This window comes from Rhynchophorus ferrugineus, unplaced genomic scaffold, assembly GCF_030347505.1.
Source record: "Rhynchophorus ferrugineus isolate W39M unplaced genomic scaffold, kcgeb_rfMv2 rfM3, whole genome shotgun sequence".
In the NCBI taxonomy this organism is placed as follows: domain Eukaryota; kingdom Metazoa; phylum Arthropoda; class Insecta; order Coleoptera; family Curculionidae; genus Rhynchophorus; species Rhynchophorus ferrugineus.
Window position 1 is genome coordinate 63,886,984 of NW_027472582.1, and position 18,860 is coordinate 63,905,843.

At 32.8% G+C, this 18,860-nt stretch overlaps 1 protein-coding gene across 10 annotated transcripts in view; it reads left to right on the plus strand.

Annotated features, from left to right (window-relative positions):
- Positions 1–18,249, plus strand: part of LOC143192952 (uncharacterized) — a 277,241-nt gene extending 258,992 nt beyond the window's left edge. For 6 of the 10 annotated variants that reach the window (XM_076398808.1, XM_076398807.1, XM_076398810.1 and 3 more), the window contains 4 exons: positions 5,530–5,655; positions 8,670–9,635; positions 13,103–14,385; positions 16,320–18,249. In XM_076398808.1, the coding sequence (XP_076254923.1) occupies positions 5,530–5,655; positions 8,670–9,635; positions 13,103–14,385; positions 16,320–17,657 (3,713 nt within the window). In that variant the 3' untranslated portion in view covers positions 17,658–18,249. The remainder of the gene's footprint in view (positions 1–5,529; positions 5,656–8,669; positions 9,636–13,102; positions 14,386–16,319) is intronic. The other 4 variants (XM_076398814.1, XM_076398816.1, XM_076398815.1 and 1 more) reach the window with 1 other exon arrangement.
- The last annotated feature ends 611 nt before the right edge of the window (positions 18,250–18,860 follow it).

The window sequence follows — 18,860 nt, forward strand, 5'->3', positions numbered from 1 at the left end:
ATTACATAAAAGGAACTTTTAAAATTTATTTTGATTATATTTACCTATGTATTAAAATTGTAACTCAAATGTACACTAACTTATAACAGTTGATCTAAATATTTGTAGCATTGATAGGTACAAGGGATGAAAAAAAAATAGCATTGACACTTAACATATACGCAATATGTATTTATGAATAAGGTGTTAAGTGACCATTTGCTTTTGAAACAACTATAATTATTGCAAGATAGATTTGTAGAGTGTCTGAATAGTTTTCAACAGAATGCTGTCCCATTATTATACCAAAGCATTTGCCAATTGCTTCACTGATATTGGAGATGGAAACCTACTCCTCACTCTGTGCTACGTCTAATGTAATTGTGCAATTGTGCTGGCCAGGGTATATATTTTATGATATTTTGATGCCCCGCAAATCAAAACTGAATCTTTATTGCTGTGTGCTTGACAGCAATATTTTAGTTATAGTAAGAACTTCATAATCGAGAATGTCAAGATATTTGTTCGCAGTAATTCGGCCAGTGAAATTCTTTCGAGAACGATAACATGATATTGCCACCCAAATTAGATTATAAATCAATCCCCAGATCGTAGGCCTCTTTTGGCGCCCTCCATACATCAACCTCCGATCGTTTGTAGGAAACAATATAAGCAAAGATTAACCACTACTCCAATCATCAAGTGATGATCCAGATTGTATGATAATTTTACCACTTCTTTTACAGCTTAACGTTGGCTTGGCTATTTTATGGAAGCAGTATTCTTCAAGTGCGTGTTGATTTGTGCTGTCATTTTTGTCGCGGTAATTTTATATTGTCTAAACGCAATCCCTTTTAATATTCGTCGGTCTTTGTCAGTTAATTTTGTTTTTCGTTCATTATTTCTCTTCACCGATTCGTGTATTCTCCCGTTACCGTGGATACTATCGCTTATAATATAGCTATTTCCATTACAAATGTTCCTTTTAACCGAACACAAACGATTTGTTTAAAATGTCGCAGAATAAAGCGTATAATAGGCTGAAATAACAGATCAATTGAAAAGTCCCCGGCCTACCATAGTAAAACACATTTTTTTGGAAAAATTAGTTTTTTTTATTCAACATAATTCCCTTCAAGAGTGATAAACTGATTATAGCAACCCTCAAACTTTTCGATACCATTTTTGTAGTACGATTTGTCATTTGCTTCAAAATCGGCTTCAGTTTCGGCGATCATCTTTTCATTCGACCAAACACTGCTCCGAATCATCAACTCGTCGTTGTTTTTGGTCAAAAGTGAGCTCGCGCGGCACCCACTTTACAAACAACTTTCTCATACCCAAATATTCGTGAATAATATAATGTACACGTTCAATTGATATCTTTAGAGTGTCTGTTATTTCATTCAATTTCAATTTACGGCCATTTAAAATCATTTTGTGGAATTTTTTAATGTTTTCGTCGGTAACAACCTCTTTTGGCCGTACACTGCGTTCACCGTCTTCGGTGCTCATTTCACCATGTCTAAACTAAGCATACCAATCCTTGGTTGATTTTCCTGGGGCAGTATCCGCAAACGCGGCATCAAGCTAAGTTCTTGCTTGAACTGTATGTTTTTCCCTCAAAAAACAATATTTTATAAACACGCGAAATTCATTTTTATCCATTTTTTTTTCACAATAACAAAAGTTGCTTCACTCAAAATGCTATAATTATAAATAGAAAATGCTGTCAAATTTATACACGCATCTTTTGAGGGTTAGGGCTAACTAAAAAACATACCGGTTTAATTATAGTAGTGCTATCTATGTGTCAGGCCGGGGACATTTCAATTAACCTGTTATAACTTTCAAGACCTAGCGTATAAATGGAGCAATACATTACGCGTATGTATTGTGTTATATACACGGAAGTAACTGTATTGCATGGTGTTCATATTATTTTGTCTATCCACTGTTTATATTTTATTATATTATTATTACGTTAAAAAGAAAAGCACACAAAGAAGATTAGGCATCTCTCAACAAAATAATTCTCAAATACATTCTAAATTCTGTTGGTTACCTCGTAGAACTTGGCTTTCTAAAACATCTTTCTATAATGAATCAGGACCTGCTAGAATTGAACTGAATCTGAATGTTAGTGATAGTAAATCCAATTCTTATCGCTGGCTCAAAATATGTTGCTCCTGGTCTCCTCGTCATTACATTTTATCCATTAGAATGTAACGAATAACCTACTGGCTCGAATACACCTACCTTATTTTTGCATATATTATACATCGCTACACCCAAATAAAAAGATTGCCATGTGACTGTCATGTTTGTCTGTCTGTATTTATAGTCTATTCAAAGTTTATTTGTATACGCGTCATCAAGATGTTTAAGGTATTGCCGGCCGCTATTTGTAAATTCGTTTTAGAATCAGACAATATTTTCTTTCTCATTTTATTCTAGTTAAAAAGAGACATAATGCTGTCTGATTAATTCGAATATGTAAACGAATGAACCTGTCAAAGTCGTCCGGTTGTCAGATGTATGCAAAATTCTTGAAAGCAATAGTGATAAGGGGTTATAACCCTAACCTACAAATTATTGTGGCTGTATAATTAACTGTAGTTTTTAGATGTATTATAATGTTAAAATAAATTATATTTGATAACATTTTTATTCAATTATTTTATTTAGATTAAAATTTTGTTGTATGTCAAAACCAATCTGAGCTAAAACTTAGTTGATGCGGCAAAATTGCTATGTTTTGACATTATAAATTTCGATGACGCATATATAACTAAACTTTGATTAGATTATATATTATTCTTATGTCAAACATTACTTTTCAATATTTATTAATATCAGGAAATTTTCATCTTACCATTAGTCACTAAAATCTCATATAATATAACAAACTTTTATGGGGTTGTAATGGATTAAATAAACTATCTATTTAATATTTTTTTCTCAAATATTCACTAAATTACATCACTTAATCTATGTATTTTTCAAATTCTTCAATTATAATTATATCAACAAAAGAAGACAAAAATAAAAGATTATAGCTATGTGAATTTTGAAATATTGTTTATTTTGTGTTAGTTTTGGATTGTATAATCATTAGATGAATTAAGAAGTACTTATATGATTATAATAACTAATAACAATATTAATTATTCAAATATACGTTTAAGTATACTAACTATTATTGTTAGTTAAATATAATAGAAGGATGTGAAACATTTTGTTAGGCATACAACAATTTTTAAATATTATTACATCCACACAGGATACAAATATTGATTGATTTCAGATGTTTTAACTGTGATGATTAACCTTACTAGCCTTTATTTATTCAGATATATCATATCAGGTTTTTAAATAAATTAAGAGATACCAGCACCGGAAACATCAACAATGTATTAACCTTAATCAGAGTCATAGTTTTTACTAACCATTGCCAACAAAATGCGTTCTTCAAACAGATTTATATAATCTAAGAGTCAATTCTAAATTCTGAGCATTGGACAAATATTTCTCGCTTTATATTCTGGTCTCTATAACGTCTTTCTGAACTGTATATATAGCCTATCCAAAGTAGCAATGAACTTACATCATCTCAATTTATGATTTCAGAACGTTGCTGCACTCAACTTTTATATTTTATCTATTTATCTGCACAGTATATCTGCAATTAATTATTAAAAATAATTTATAAAAGCTAGTCAAATGTTATTTTATCCTTTTCCATTTTTCCATCAACTTTTGTTGTTTGTATATTATTTTTTTAAATATTAATTTATTATATTAAATGCAATTTAAATAAATTTAAATACAATGTCTGGAAGTTGCGTTGGAACTATTCGTGGGTTATATTCATACTATTTCAATCCTATATTACCTGACAGTGTTTGAAATGATTACTTAATAGGTCAATTCAAAATACCCCCGGCCTGACACTTAGACAGTGACGATGAACGCAATGGACATGTGCCACAAGTCGGTGAAAACGATGGCAAAAATCCATGAATTGGGCTTCGAATTGCTTTCTCATCCGCCGTATTCTAAAGATGTGGCCTCCAGCGACTATTTTCTGTTCTCAGATCTCAAAAAAATGCTCGCTGGGAAAACATTTTTGTCGAATGAAGAGATGATCGCCGAAACTGAGGCCTATTTTGAAGTAAAGGACAAATCGTACTACAAAAATGGTATCGAAAAGTTGGAAGGTCGCTATAATCAGTTTATCGCCCTTGAAGGGAATTATGTTGAATAAAGAATACTAATTTTGCCAAAAAAATGTGTTATACCTTGGTAGGCCGGGGACTTTTCATTTGATCTTTTATATCCCTCAAGCACATCCCTAATTTTCTATGAATACTTTCCATAATAACAGTTATCTCTGAAATAATTGTATTAAATTATGTTTATATTAAAGAAAATACTCACCGTTTTTATATATTTCATAAGTCAAAATTCTGAAGAGAACTAACATCAAGGTAAGTAGAAACTCTCTTTTCGGTGAATCCAAAATGATATTGTTTTTCTTTTTTTTTTGAGAGGTTATAGATATAGTACCCATGCTAATATTAAGTACCGCTGCAACGTAATAAAATTATTTTCAATAAATTCTCTTACAGCTTATTTAATAGTATCAATACTTACCTCTCTACCGTTCAAAGTTATTGATCAGAGAGGTATCTGTTTCTTATATACATGATATTTTTATTCAGAAAGGGGTATAGAATAGATTATTAGACTATTTATTTGACCTCGCCATTTTCAACCAGATTAATCAAAAATATTAAGCAACGATTTGAAATTTATCGAAACAATCTAATCACCAAAACAACCTTTTCCGGTTTTTAATAACTTATCACTAATGTTTTGAAAAATTTTGCAGACTTCGGTCACATGTTCGAGCCTATCTGACTACATTGTATCTCTTTTTATCACGAATAAAATTAGAAGGAAAATATTGTATGATATTAAAACGAATTTACAAATTGCAATAGGCAATACATTATACATCTTGATGACGTGAGTCCAATATTTGTATATCTCCTGGTCGTTCTCGTCATTATACTTCTCCAGCAGATTATAGTTAGTAAGTTCCACCAAAATAACAAAAAACAGGGAACACCTTCACACCTCACTCATGTTAGATTTAAGAAAAAGTTGAATAGTAAGTTATCTAAAATTAACAGTGCGATCTGATGTCATCTTCATGTTTGTACTAACCATTATGCTTCAAGAGCCGAATTGGACTACCTAGGCATTTATTGGCAAGCTTTTTTCTGCTACTTCAGTGTTAGTGGAAAAGTAGCAAAAAGAACGTTAAAGAGAGTAGGAAATTAAATACAAAACATCCTACTTTAGTTGCAATCAGAGATATATGATAAGGCAGAGGATTATTTATGCTATGAGGAAATATATTACAATTAAATTATTATTATTAAATTTTCGTACAATATGCAGTAGGAAATATATGTTTCTTTTATTAATTTAAATTAATAAAATTATTTACAATTAATGTATATGTTTTATTTTCTTTTGCAGGCCGAAGAAAGAAAGCAGCACCTCCTCCCCCACCCTTAGCTATATCTCCAGCTAGCTCAGTAATCTCCCAATCAGAAAAACCTAGTCCTCTAGTTGCTAGTCAGTCCGATAGTACCATAAACACAGGTAAGACCCTACTTTCCAAGGCAACGCTTTCAACTAACACACGGTGCACCGAACAATCCAACGTCCCCAAAAAGAAAAATGCAAAACAAATGCTAACAGAACCATTTCAAATGATCAGGAACGCCCTGAGGAATAAGACTCGAGTTTATTGTCCAGCTACAAACATGATCACCACTACGACCACTCTTGGAAATATATATCGAGAGGAAAACTTGAATATACAATATTTTTACGAGGGTAAAAGGAAAAGTTCCGATGATATTCCACAAATGCAGCAGATATCGGAGTCTGATAGCGAACAAGCAATAATCAATGAAATATTGTCGAGAAATATTGACGAAAAACTACTCAAAGCTTACGAGAGCGTGAATTATTTAGATGACGAGCATAACGAGGTCGTGAATGATGCTTGTTCATTGAGCTCGAATGAGTCAATTATTGAGAAACGTGTTAACATACAAGGAAACAAAAACGATAAAGATTCGAGCAAGGTTACTAATTCAAACGAAAATTCTTCCAACGAATATATAGCACAAATTATCAGTACAACAAAAAATCAAAATAAATCTAATCGAAAAGTAGCCAACATTATTCTTACTAAATCAAACAGTTTAGACGAATCAACCATGAGTAAATCTGATGACACCAAAACGAATGAAGCGTATCCAGTTAAAGATCTATTAAATGATGCAATAGTCTTGGCCAATTACAACATATCGCCTTCGAAAAATGCCCGTAAAAGATTTGGCTCTACGAGAAAATTAACTAAACAGAGTCCGCGACACTCCAAAAACAATTCCCTCTCCAATCTGTTTAATAAGAAAGAGAAGAAAAATTCGCGGGAAGCATCGCCAGAGCAACTAATGATCAGAAATCCTGACGATGTAGAGTGGAGGGAGTTTATATCGAAACTGGATAAAATAATGATCAGTAAGAACAATGAGTTCATATAGTTTGCATTTTTCTTTTTTTATTGTAATTTGAATATATATTATAGTTTAGTGGAAATATATTGAATTACTTGCTATAAGACAATATTAATATGATGTTTTAATGATAAAATAATAAGAGATGATAATATCTCAAATGATTTTGTTTTTAATAATTGATATGTACTATTAAATATGTACGTGTTATTTAATTATAGTTATACAATGTTAAGAGGGTTGCATTTTATATTTTGGGATTTTATATCGAAATATTTAACCGCAAAGTGGTTTTATTTCAATTTCTCAAATTATTCATCATGAAAAAAAATTATGCACTTTTTTGCAGAACATATATTGTTAACTTAACATAATTGCTTCTTCAAATACCAAAAACTCACAATTAGTTCTGAATATACATAACTAAAAAGAAAAATATACACAAACATAATGAAGAAATCATATATTCTGTTTGTTCGTCATGTTCATATAGTGTTTCTTATGTTCAAAAATACATATTTTCTGTTGTAATTTATTTTGGGTTCACAATGTTATGACATAATATATTTTTAACCAATACCGTCAAGTTTATTTTTGTGTAATTAGTTACTCCTCTGGGCCTTTGTTTAATATCTGAAATTGCATACACTTTAATTGGAGTACGGCCTCAATTTTATAAAATTTGGATAAATACATCAGTATGCAATTTCTAAACTGGTTTGCTTCAATCTTTTGATTTCCTGTGTTCCTGTTGATGTATTGGTTATATTCTTCATGTTTGACAGCGAAATCCTAGAAAATTTCGAGAACTCATTGATTTCGAAGTTATCTTGCGGTTCTTTACGTGGTGGTATGCATTGTTGATTACGTAGCAATCGAACAACTTTGTTTGACAGCTTTGAATCCGTAATGGGTTTGATGCAATGCCATATTTGCACCCTATAAATACAAATAAGCTTTATTATTGATTTATTAATCGCTCTAATATGTTCTTAGATTCACTTAGGTGTATTTCCTCACTAACCAGTTTAGTTGTTTAATTTTGAGTCTGATCTGCTATCTGCTGAAATGGATGCCAAGATATTTCGTTTTGAAAAATTAGACCCTTGAGAACTCTGAATGATGAAGTGATATAACTAGGTTTATGTCTTTTCACCACAATCCAAAATTGACATGAACGGACATCAAACTATTAAGCTATATTTCCCAATCTCTAGTTAATCTATGCAACTTGTTAACTTACATTTTTTCTCTAGCTTTATCCAGAGATACATCTTTTTCCATAAGCATTGTGTCATCAGCAGAAACTATAATCACCATTTCATTTGTTCATCATCAGCGTGGAGTATAGATAGGAGGCGTTGAGATAGAATTATCCTCAAGACACTACTTTTCTCAGCTCCTGTCGAAATAGGATTTATGTTTAGACTACACCTTGATGCGAAACTCTAAATTTTGTTTGAAAAAAACATGATTCAGGCAATTGACAATAGTTTCGTGGCAACAGTTTGCAACAATTTGCAGTTTGTTTCTTTTTTCTTTGAACACCATTTTAATAACTGCTGGTCGATTCTGGAGTATAGCACAGGCATAATCAAATAAATCTTTGATTATGCTGCATAAGAGAGATCAGATTAAATTCGTCATTAGTACTGTTGATGTGTGAAATGTTTTATTTTCCGTTGAAAATGTTAAACTATAAAGTTAAAACAATTAACAGCCCTACTACTGGCTATTAACTAAAGTCTCAAAATATAAAACGAAACCCTAGTTTTCCTGTTAATTGTAGTTCCTTTAATTCATTGTTTAATTGTTTACTTATTATATATTAATATATATTGTTGTTACAATATACTTGAAATATACTGCAAGTTGCACCTATGTATAAAAAAAAGCAATATTAAAGCTTTTTAAGCAGGAAAAATTTGATATAACACTAAACCAAATATATATTCAAGTATAATCTTGCATTTTGTCACAGTTTTTCACCCAGAGCAACTATCACTTTCCATCTAGTCAATAATACGGCATATCTGCACACCAATAATATTTAGCTTCCTAACATAGCATTTATATTTTGCATGGTAGAACCTTCAGAGGTGACGGATACATCTTTACCTCCTACCACTAACCTCACACCCATACCTAAACCGAGACTCAAAGGAGCGACATTACCGTTACGACATAAATCCAAAACTGCCCTCACCAATATAAGCACGACTTTGGAACGATCGAAACACGAACACACGGTCCAACACACAAGGCCAAAACTCGAATTTCATATAGGCAAAGAAAGCGCGCAGAAATTGGAAAGAGATATTCAGCCCGACGACTATACCGTCGAGGAAATGCTTACGAGTTTGGAGGCAATTAATGCATTTAAGAAAGGACCCGAAAGTTTAGTGTCGTTGAAGGAACCTCAGGTGTACTTGCGAGACTCTCCCATTACCTCTTCCACTGGAACATCGATAGTAAATCTTCAAAAATCACTTGTATCCGATTTATTTAGTTCGGGTGATTTTGCAGCTAGTACAAAACCGCCTGAAATAGTGGCAGTGGTGCCTAAGGCCACAAAAACCGAGACGAAATACATTAGCAACAAGGATTCCTTCGGGAAAAAGAGATGCTTCCAGATTGGCAGCTCGATTCTCGAACAGAACTTCGATTCGGAAACCAGCAGCATCGCGAGTCGAAGAAGTCTCCAGAGTAAATCGCCTGCTAACTCGATGGCGTCACTAAACACGTCGGTTGATGAGATCGAGGATGTCGACGTCGAGCTCTTCACCGGATCGTTATCGAAAGGAACTACTAAAAGACGACCCGACGTCTTCAATCAACTATTCGGGATGTACGCTTATGATGGAGAAGATCAAAATTGTAAATATCAGAGGAATGTCTCGGTGGGAAGTTTGAACAGTGCTTGCAATATACCCGGATATGACGGCGGCTTCAGGATGAAAAAGTGGAATAACATGGAGGCTTTGGATACGGTTTCGCTACATTCTGGCGTTGGTATCACGAATAAATGGGTAGCCGGGGATGCGTCAGATACAGGCATGTTTTCTCTATTTTCTATACGATACTGTCTTTGTCCTGTTCTAATGCTGTGTGCTTTTCTATAGGTTCTTTAAAAAGAACTCGATATTGTACAATAGTTTTGTCTGCAACGTTTGCTTCTGTTTGTTATAGAAAATAGTGTTGATAAAAAAACATCGTTTTAAAATGATTAATCAAATATTATCACTGAATATATAATATTATATGGAATATACAGAAATGATTAAATTAAATTAATTTTAGTTACTAGGTGTACAAATAAATTATTTCAGTCCTTTTATAGTTAAAACTTAGCGTTGGAAACTGAAAACGACTATCGCTATTGTCAATCCGGCTGGTTTTACTACTTTTTACTATCGACTGTTTCAGTCATGTACTTTCAGTTACTATTTTCGGACTTTCGACTACTTTCATTCGACTGATTTTTAACGTTCTGGCTGTGTAAATAACAATATAGCAGCGTTTTGGAATTCCATTTTTCAAGATTATTTATTAATGTAATAAGGTAAAAGAATAACATTTTGATTGATATATAAAAAGTAAATTTGATGTTACCTTGTCAACTATTGGATCTTTCTTGATTTTGTTTTTCGATTTTCTAAGTTTCTTCAAGCCTTTTTAATGTTAAAACTTCTTTCATTATTATTAACAACAAATAAAATTATTATTACATTCAAAAAAAGTGCGACGGTTAAATAGTTGATAAAAATTTAATAAAAAATACCATACAAATATTTGGTAGTCATTACTCCATTCCTCTTTACAATCAGGTCAAATATATAAAAATAATTTTACATCATTCAAAATTAAACTGCTTTTTTAAATTCATACATTACGGCATTTATCTCCTTCCTTTTCTTTTCCGAAAAATGTTCGAAAAGGAATATGTGTGTGTGTTACTTATGGTACTGTTTGGTAATTGGTAAACACATGTTGGAATGAAATAGAAATAAACCAATTACTTTTATTATATTATGTTATTGTTACTTTCCGTATAATAAAATACGATTAAATAAATATGGGATCATTATTCTATTCCTTTTTTCACCCTGCCACTTACCAATATAAATTTATTTAAAATGAACTTATCTGTACAACACAGAGAATCAGTTATATCCGTCCTTTCCTCTCTCAAAATTAGTACGAGAAGGAATTCGTACATCTCCGCCTGTTCGCGAATAGAAGAACAGTCAAAGTGTGATTTTGTCTGAAAGAGTAATTATTAGTAATTTTCAGTTGCTAGTTTTTTTACTATCGACTAGTTCGACTGTTTTGCGACTATCGACTGTTTCGAGTATTTTTAGTTGATAGTTCCCAACACTATTAGAAATGCATTTATCACTCAGCTTCAATTTTATCTCGTAAAAGTAACTAATTTTTAATGCAATCGGACGAATTGAAAGTTGAAAGTCCGTTTAAAACCGATAACCCACCAGTAATCACAAAAGGAACATGCTCAGCGAATACGGCGAAAAGGGTATGTGGTGGTGAATTTTCACAGTTTTTACAAAACGTGATTAAACGTTGTAATATCTCCAGTTGGCTTAAATTTAACGTCTCGAAGGTTCTAAACCTAAACCTAACATTCCTACTATAGCTAATGAAGAAGAGATACTTTCAGCAACTGATACATAATTGTTCATTGTTCGAACAGTTCTAGGTTCTATTATTCATATATTTAATCTTACGATAAGATGTTTTACATCAGAGAAATTTAAGAAAATATATATTTTGTATTATGTTCTTTTGTTTAACGATAAAATTTATTTGTACACCTAATCTTCACCGTATATATATATATATATATATATATATATATATATATATATATATATATATATATATAATTTTCTTATTGAATTGATTGAATATCAGTTTTCAGTTGTAATTAAAGTCTTATACAGTGATATAAATTTGAGACAAAGCAGTATGCATGATTTACTAAGGATGTAATTCTTCTTCCTATTCTTTTTTGTTAACAATAAATTTGCATGATTAATGCTTCAGTTATTATTAAGTTCAGAAAGTTTAATTTACACCAGGTACTTTAGTAAGTGTAACCAAGTTCTATGATAAGTCTCTGACCTAGGCAAGAAACTATTTGTAGTTGGATTAGTTGGATAACTTTGTCCAAAACTTTGGATCTTGTGCCTTCTTTCAAAGAAATAACAGCAAACCTTCACAGAAAATGCTGATGAATTTTTGAAACTAAAATATTAATTGCAAGTAGAGTGTGTTTAATAGAAACTGTCCATTTATGATTGGTTTTATTACAAATTAAATTAGGCATCACTTGTTATTTTGATTATTTAATTCTTTTATATTTTAGTTATTTTGCAAGTTAATTAAACTTAATAATAACAAATAATCTGAATTTAAGTTTTTTTACATGAATAAAGTTAAAGCCATAGTAAGTCATTTTGAAATTAGTCTTGGTAATAAAAATTAATAAAAAAAATATAGGTATGAATGATTCCTGTAAAAGTTTGTCAAAAAGCTGCCAATACTTTGAAAATGCATATAATTCTACCTTCCCTGTGGCTAAGCAGCAAAAGCAGTGCTTTAAAAAATATTTGAACTTAAGAAGAATTGAGATGTTAATGTTGAAACCGTTTAAAGCTATTACAAAAACTACCAGTCTAAAACAGTATATTTCGTGTTACAGCACTCGTAAATGATTTAAAATAGACGTCCCATAATGTAATCAGAAGTGATGCCTATTAGCATATTACAGTGTGAACATGTAGAAGCTGGGAAGTAATACAATCGCAATTTGTATTGATTCAGTATTTAATATAATTTTATGGTGCCAGTAAAATATTCGGAACAACGATTAAGGAAAGTAAAGCAGATACTCCCGAAGATGATCAAACTAATAATCAAGATTCTGACGATTACTACAGTACAGTATAGTCTGACGAATAGTACAGTAAACATTTACAGAAACTGTTTCTCTCATTAAAATATCATAAACCTGCAGCAATTTCTCAAAGCAAGTAATCGAAGGTCATATGTTGTGTAGTACCTACCCTATAGAAAATAATGTAACAGAGTTAGGAAACCATTACTAGTAACCCGTCGATTAAAACTCATGTTCGAAAGGTTATATTTACGGAAAATACAGCTTTTAAGAAATAGTGATGCAATCTAGGTCAGCTATTTATCATAGAATACATAGTATTGTCATATGTTACAAATTTAGGGAACCTGAAATAAAAATAATTATTTAAAATTAATATTTGGTCAGTAGAATAGAACAGTTTTCTCTTCATGTATAGTTAGACAGTATTCTTCCCGTATAATTTGCTATTATTTACTTTTTACTGTAAATAACAGCGTTTGCATGATCGTAGACACTACTGTAAAACAGTAATTCACACTAGATGTAGTTAATCGTTCACTCGTGTAAGATTTCAGGACTCAACATTCACCAACACTGAAACACTGTCGTTTATTTTTTTCAGAATCTATAGCGTCCACTAACTTGACATCCGGGCAGATACATTTCGATAGTTTGCCTCACGAAAGTAGTACCCCCGTCAAGGTACCGCTGGAGGATAAGTGTTTAGGTTCCACCGATAGCGGTATCGCTCAGGACACTCACTTCGAGAAGGAAAAGGAATCGGACGACAATATTAGGTTACCATCACCACCACCATCGCCAATTTTAGACGATAACTCTTCGGATCTGATCTTGACTAATAGGGAACAGATAACGGGAGTCGAAGATATTGTTCCTCCATCGCCTTACAATAAGGAACCGGAGGCGGTTCAGTTATTCCCCGCCCATCATATACCGGCGGAAGCATTGCCGCCCCCGCCTCCCTCGCAACCGTCATCACTGAATGTGGTGAAGAAAGCGGAATCGAGCAAGAGCTCACACTTGGAGGTTGATGTGGACTGGCAATATCAGCTGCCATCGCCTCCTAAAGGATTCCGTGATGCCAGCCCCAACAGATTCATAAATAACAATGAAACACAGTCAGTAAGCGATTACAAAGATTCCGTTGTTACATCACCAGAACTTTTCGAAAAGCTGAAGTCCCTGGAGGACAGCCAGTCGGAAACTACTGTTCACAGTGAAGTAACTAGTATTGCCAGCGAGGAACCTCTAAACACGCTAACATTAGAACATCTAGAGAAACGAAAATCGCTAGTCTATAACAGAGAACTGTCAACTAGTTTAAAAATGACTGATAATCTAGAAAGTAAAGTTAAAAGTACGGATAATTTTATAAGCTCTTCAGTTCAGAATCTACACAATACCTACGAAGACACTAAACATACGACTAACGTACAACAAAAGCAATCAGTGTCATCACTAAAGTCATCTACTAAAACTAAACAGCACAATACATTACCGAACTTCAAAATATCAACATATGACGTTCCCAAACAAAATATTACTGTTTTTGAAGATGACACAATCAGAAGCAGTACGCACGCGTCATCGACGATGATGAAGAGCCAGTACGGTCAATCCATGGAGAACATATCATACAGCAAAAAAACTTCCAATCACGAAGAGAAGGAATATAAATTCTACAAACCCACACCAACTCAACCATCAACACTATCACACGTGGAACGATCAGGTTCATTTTCCACTGACAGGTTATCCACAAAGCCAGTATCAAGATCGAAATCGAGTTTAACTTTGAACAAGTATCAGGTGCATAAGAAAGAAGCCGAACCCATGTCTCGAAGCAACAGTTTGTTCGACGTTTCCGGATTACAAAGTCTGGAGGTAAGTTTTGCTTTAATTTTAGCGGGGTTATCATCGTAATAGTAACATTACTGGAAATTTAAATGTATCGCTTGTTGTTTAAAGGTGATAATAAATCCACTAAATATGGGAAATGGTGGACGGTGTGGGTGAAGAAATATTTCTTTATTTATTTGTATGTCAGTTCTTGACATTATTTTAATGTAGCTTATACAAAAGAACTGAATTATAATAAATTTATATTATATTTATTTATATATTAATTTATATATATATATATATATATATATATATATATATACATATATATATATATATATATATATATATATTAGGTTGTTCAATATTTCGTGGATAATACATTAATCAACATTAGAGACCAACATTTGACTCCATTTTATTAGATGCTTGCATATAAACTGAGAATTTTTTCACTTTAGAAAGGCTATTCATTTAAGATACTCTATATTTGTTGCCATCTTTCTGACAACATGGCGATACCGTATCAATCCAATCAAAGCGCTACCACTGAAGAAGATAGCTTCTGTTACTCGCTAGTGACTGTCTTTTTTGCAACAATATATCATCAATCGGTAATTGACGTCGGTAAATAACTACAGTAGTTCCGCTTCAGTGTTGATGTAGACAACTGGATTAACCCATGAGTTTTTACACGTTAAATTGTCATAACGGATCCACTTTTCACCACCAAATCACAATACGACGCTACAGAAAACGCTTTTTTGCCTGAGAAGTTATGAAACCTCGATATTAAAACGATTCGAAATGAGATTTCCAGTTACTTCGTTCGGGCATTCATTTTCGTTCTTTTCTGTTAAGCTATCTGAAATATCCCTAGGAACTTGAGCTTGGAATTTCATTCTTTATCATTGACATCAAAATCGCAATTAAATGGTTGAAACCAAAACCATTAACCAAAGTTAAGAATGCACTTATACTTAAACTTGCTGTGATTTAGCAACTTCATTTTATGTTTTAATCAGAAATCACACGTATATCTATTTGATGTCAAGGTCATCGTATCATCCACCACTTCGTTGGATACGTAGCGATAAACATTGGTAATTAATTGTAGAACTTTGTTTTGGATACGTTGGATTACCAGTTGGTTTGATGTTTTAATACAACCTCATATATACAGCTCATAGGTCCCAATTGACTTTATGATTAACTGATAAACCAATGTCTTTTGTTTTATGTCAAGTTTGGGAGTACCTTCCGATTAGCCAGTACAGTTGCTTAACTTTGAGTCTAATCTGCTCTGCTTTTTGTCCACCATGATGTTTCCAACTTGACCTACCATCGAAATGTATTCCGAGGTATTTAGCTGATTCTGCTTGAAGAATCGGGCATCCGTCAAGTGGTATAATTAAGTTTTTGTCATTTCGCACTAACGCAAAATGAACATGGACAGATTTGGAACTATTAAGCTGTGGTTTCCAGTCTCTAGTCCATTTGTAGACTTTTTGTACAGCCTAAGGCAGAGATACATACAGATGTATGTACATCTTTATGTATCTATTAATACGACCCCACTCTTCAGTATCAAAGCGAGTTAAATGTTTGAGTGAAGTGAGTTGAATACAAATATCAATAAAAATCACAAGATTCACAAAATACATTAATTTTTCGTCAAGATAATGCACCTTTTTGCAAATCTGAGAGAAAAACTGAGCTGAACTCTAATTTAAAGTGATTCTCATGAATAAATATATGTAATCCATAAATTAGAGGATCGTTGTGACAAGTGCGAAGAGTTTAGAAAATATATAGTGACAAATAAAGTCATTTTTAAAACTACTAACATGTTTGTTCAATTCCGCATTATAGAACAACCTAGTATTGGAGATCCGTTAATATATTATCGAATTCGAATGTCCATATAAAATAATGGGGTTTAATTAAATGTGTTCATTAATCTTTTGTACTTTTAGGTTATGAAACTTATTCAAAACAAGTTAAGTACACCAACCGCTTCCATAGAGAATATCAGCCAGCGAGAAAAACCAGATTTACCAAAGAAACCAGCAGTACAGTTGGAAATTAAGCGTGAGATCTCGAGGGAGCAGACAATATCCGAGTCGCACTCGCCCAAAGAGGAACCCACATCACCTCAGCCAGTCAAAAAGTACTATTACCGAGGCCCTCCAGCCGTCAATATGACCACCTGGTCAGAACGTCCGAAGATACCCGTGGCAGTCAAGGAAGACGAAGACTATAAACTAGGAAATGTTAATGTGTCATCGAAACTGATCGTCAACACGACAAACAACAACGTATCGAGCAACAACAGCGTTGAAATAAAAACAAATGGCGTTGATAGAATTAGCGGTGATCGATTCAGCAATAACAACATGAATGGTACCGAGCAAATCACTCAGAAATCTGGCAATGTTGTCATAAAAATCAGTGGAGTTAACAACAACAATAACTATTCGAACAAATACGACAACAGGATGAACGTTGAGCGTTCTTATCACAGGAAAACATTTACAGATATTAAAACAAATGATCATTACAGCAGGTCGAATCAGCGACCTCACTCAATAGCTTTCGAGTCAGGAGTTGATATATCGAGAGTTCCAGTAATAACGTCAGTGGAACTGAAGAAATCGTACAAGGACATTTACAACAACAATACAACAATCACCCATATCTCTGGGAACGACAATTTCAATCATTCATACCAAAACAATAATAAATATGGCGATACATATCGGGACAAATTCCGTAGTACTGAGAATCTGCGTAATATCGAAAGCGAGTCCCAGAGGAACGTTGTTCGCGTGAAAAGCTTCAAACCTCCAGAGCACCAGCCTCTATCCCCCACAGTACGAGGATTCCGTACAAATAGCACCAGCGAAGCCAATAAAAGATTCTCCTGGAACCCTCCCGCATCATATAGTACCCTCCCTCACAAGCCCAAGCAAGAGAAAGAGTACTATACGAATCAAAACGTCCCGTTCTCACAGTCCAACCTAAGACGAACCGAATCCAGCAAGATGATTAAAGATGCACAGAACAATGAAATAGAGAATAGCTCGTCCGTTAGACTGATGAAACCCAGTACAGTGTACCACAGAAGTAAACCTGATATAGTGCCAGCAACGCCAGTAGCGCCACCTCCACCACAAATGCCAAAAGTAGCACTGAAAAAGGTCAGTTCAATGGAATTGAGAGGTCAAAACTCACCAACAGACGCTAGGGATATGTTGCTTGAATCCATTCGAAATTTCGGAGGAAAGAAGGGTCTTAGGGCGGTGAAAGCCTGATGTATTGTTTACTTTACTTTTGTTTGTTATTTCTTTGTTGTATATAGTGTTCATTATTAGTCATTATTCTTTGTTTCAAGCTCAATACTAAGTGATTACATAACATAATAATTATTACTATTTTGTTTGTATGTATATTGTGTTTAATAATTATTTATGTTGATATATATGTAACTTGTATAAATATACAGCGGTTTTCTGGTAATATTATTGAACAATGCATGAAAATTCACTCTAAACGTTCAAGAATGGTTTTGATTTGTTATATCATAACAAATTGTAAAACAATAATAATGGAGGGTGTATGGTATTACTTCATGTATTGTTCTGCATGTCCAAATTTTTTATTACTCGTTTGTTTAGAGAGAATCGCTGTATTCTTACTAATTTTAGATTAATGTTATTTAACACAGCAAACAGCAATAACACTACTTGTTTCGTGTATGAACTAATATGTACGTGTATATACCTACATTATTAGTACATTTAGGGACCAAAGGTTATATGGAAATTATAATAACTATTTATTTGTTATATGAAATGTATAATATTGATACTATTACCCAAAAATAAACTGGAATTATTAGAAAAATTTTGTTTTATTGGAGGTTTTTTGTTGTTCGAAAAAGTAACACCACTTATAGTGAAGGTAATCTATTGTTTTCCTGTTGAAAGTGAAAGATACTTTCTCTGTTGCCAAAATGTAAACGGGAATTTCGAGTATTTATTGCTTAAAATAAACGTGTTTTCATTTGTTCATTTGTTTTTTTTTATTATTATATATGATTTACTTTCAATATTTGATATGTCTATTATACACCAATAATTCATCAGAATATTATTAATGGTTTATATTAATTCTGATCATTTTTTCACTTTAAAATGATATATATTGAGAAACTTTAGTAGAATGTGTATTAATAAAATAGTTTCTACAATATTTTCTCATCTTTCTAGTAATATGGTGATACTGTGTCGAAAGAATGATTGCATAGCAGTAATAAAACAAATGATACATTTTCGCACTCTTTTAGCATTTCAAAATTATATGATAACCACACTGCTTTGGACTGAATAAGTGGTAATTGGAAGCTATTATGTTTGGTGAGTACGCTGAGTGGAGAATTTCCCAATCGAGCTGCAAATATATATTCTTCGGAGATTCGGGATTCGAATCATAGCCGAGTGTATATTACGAATCGC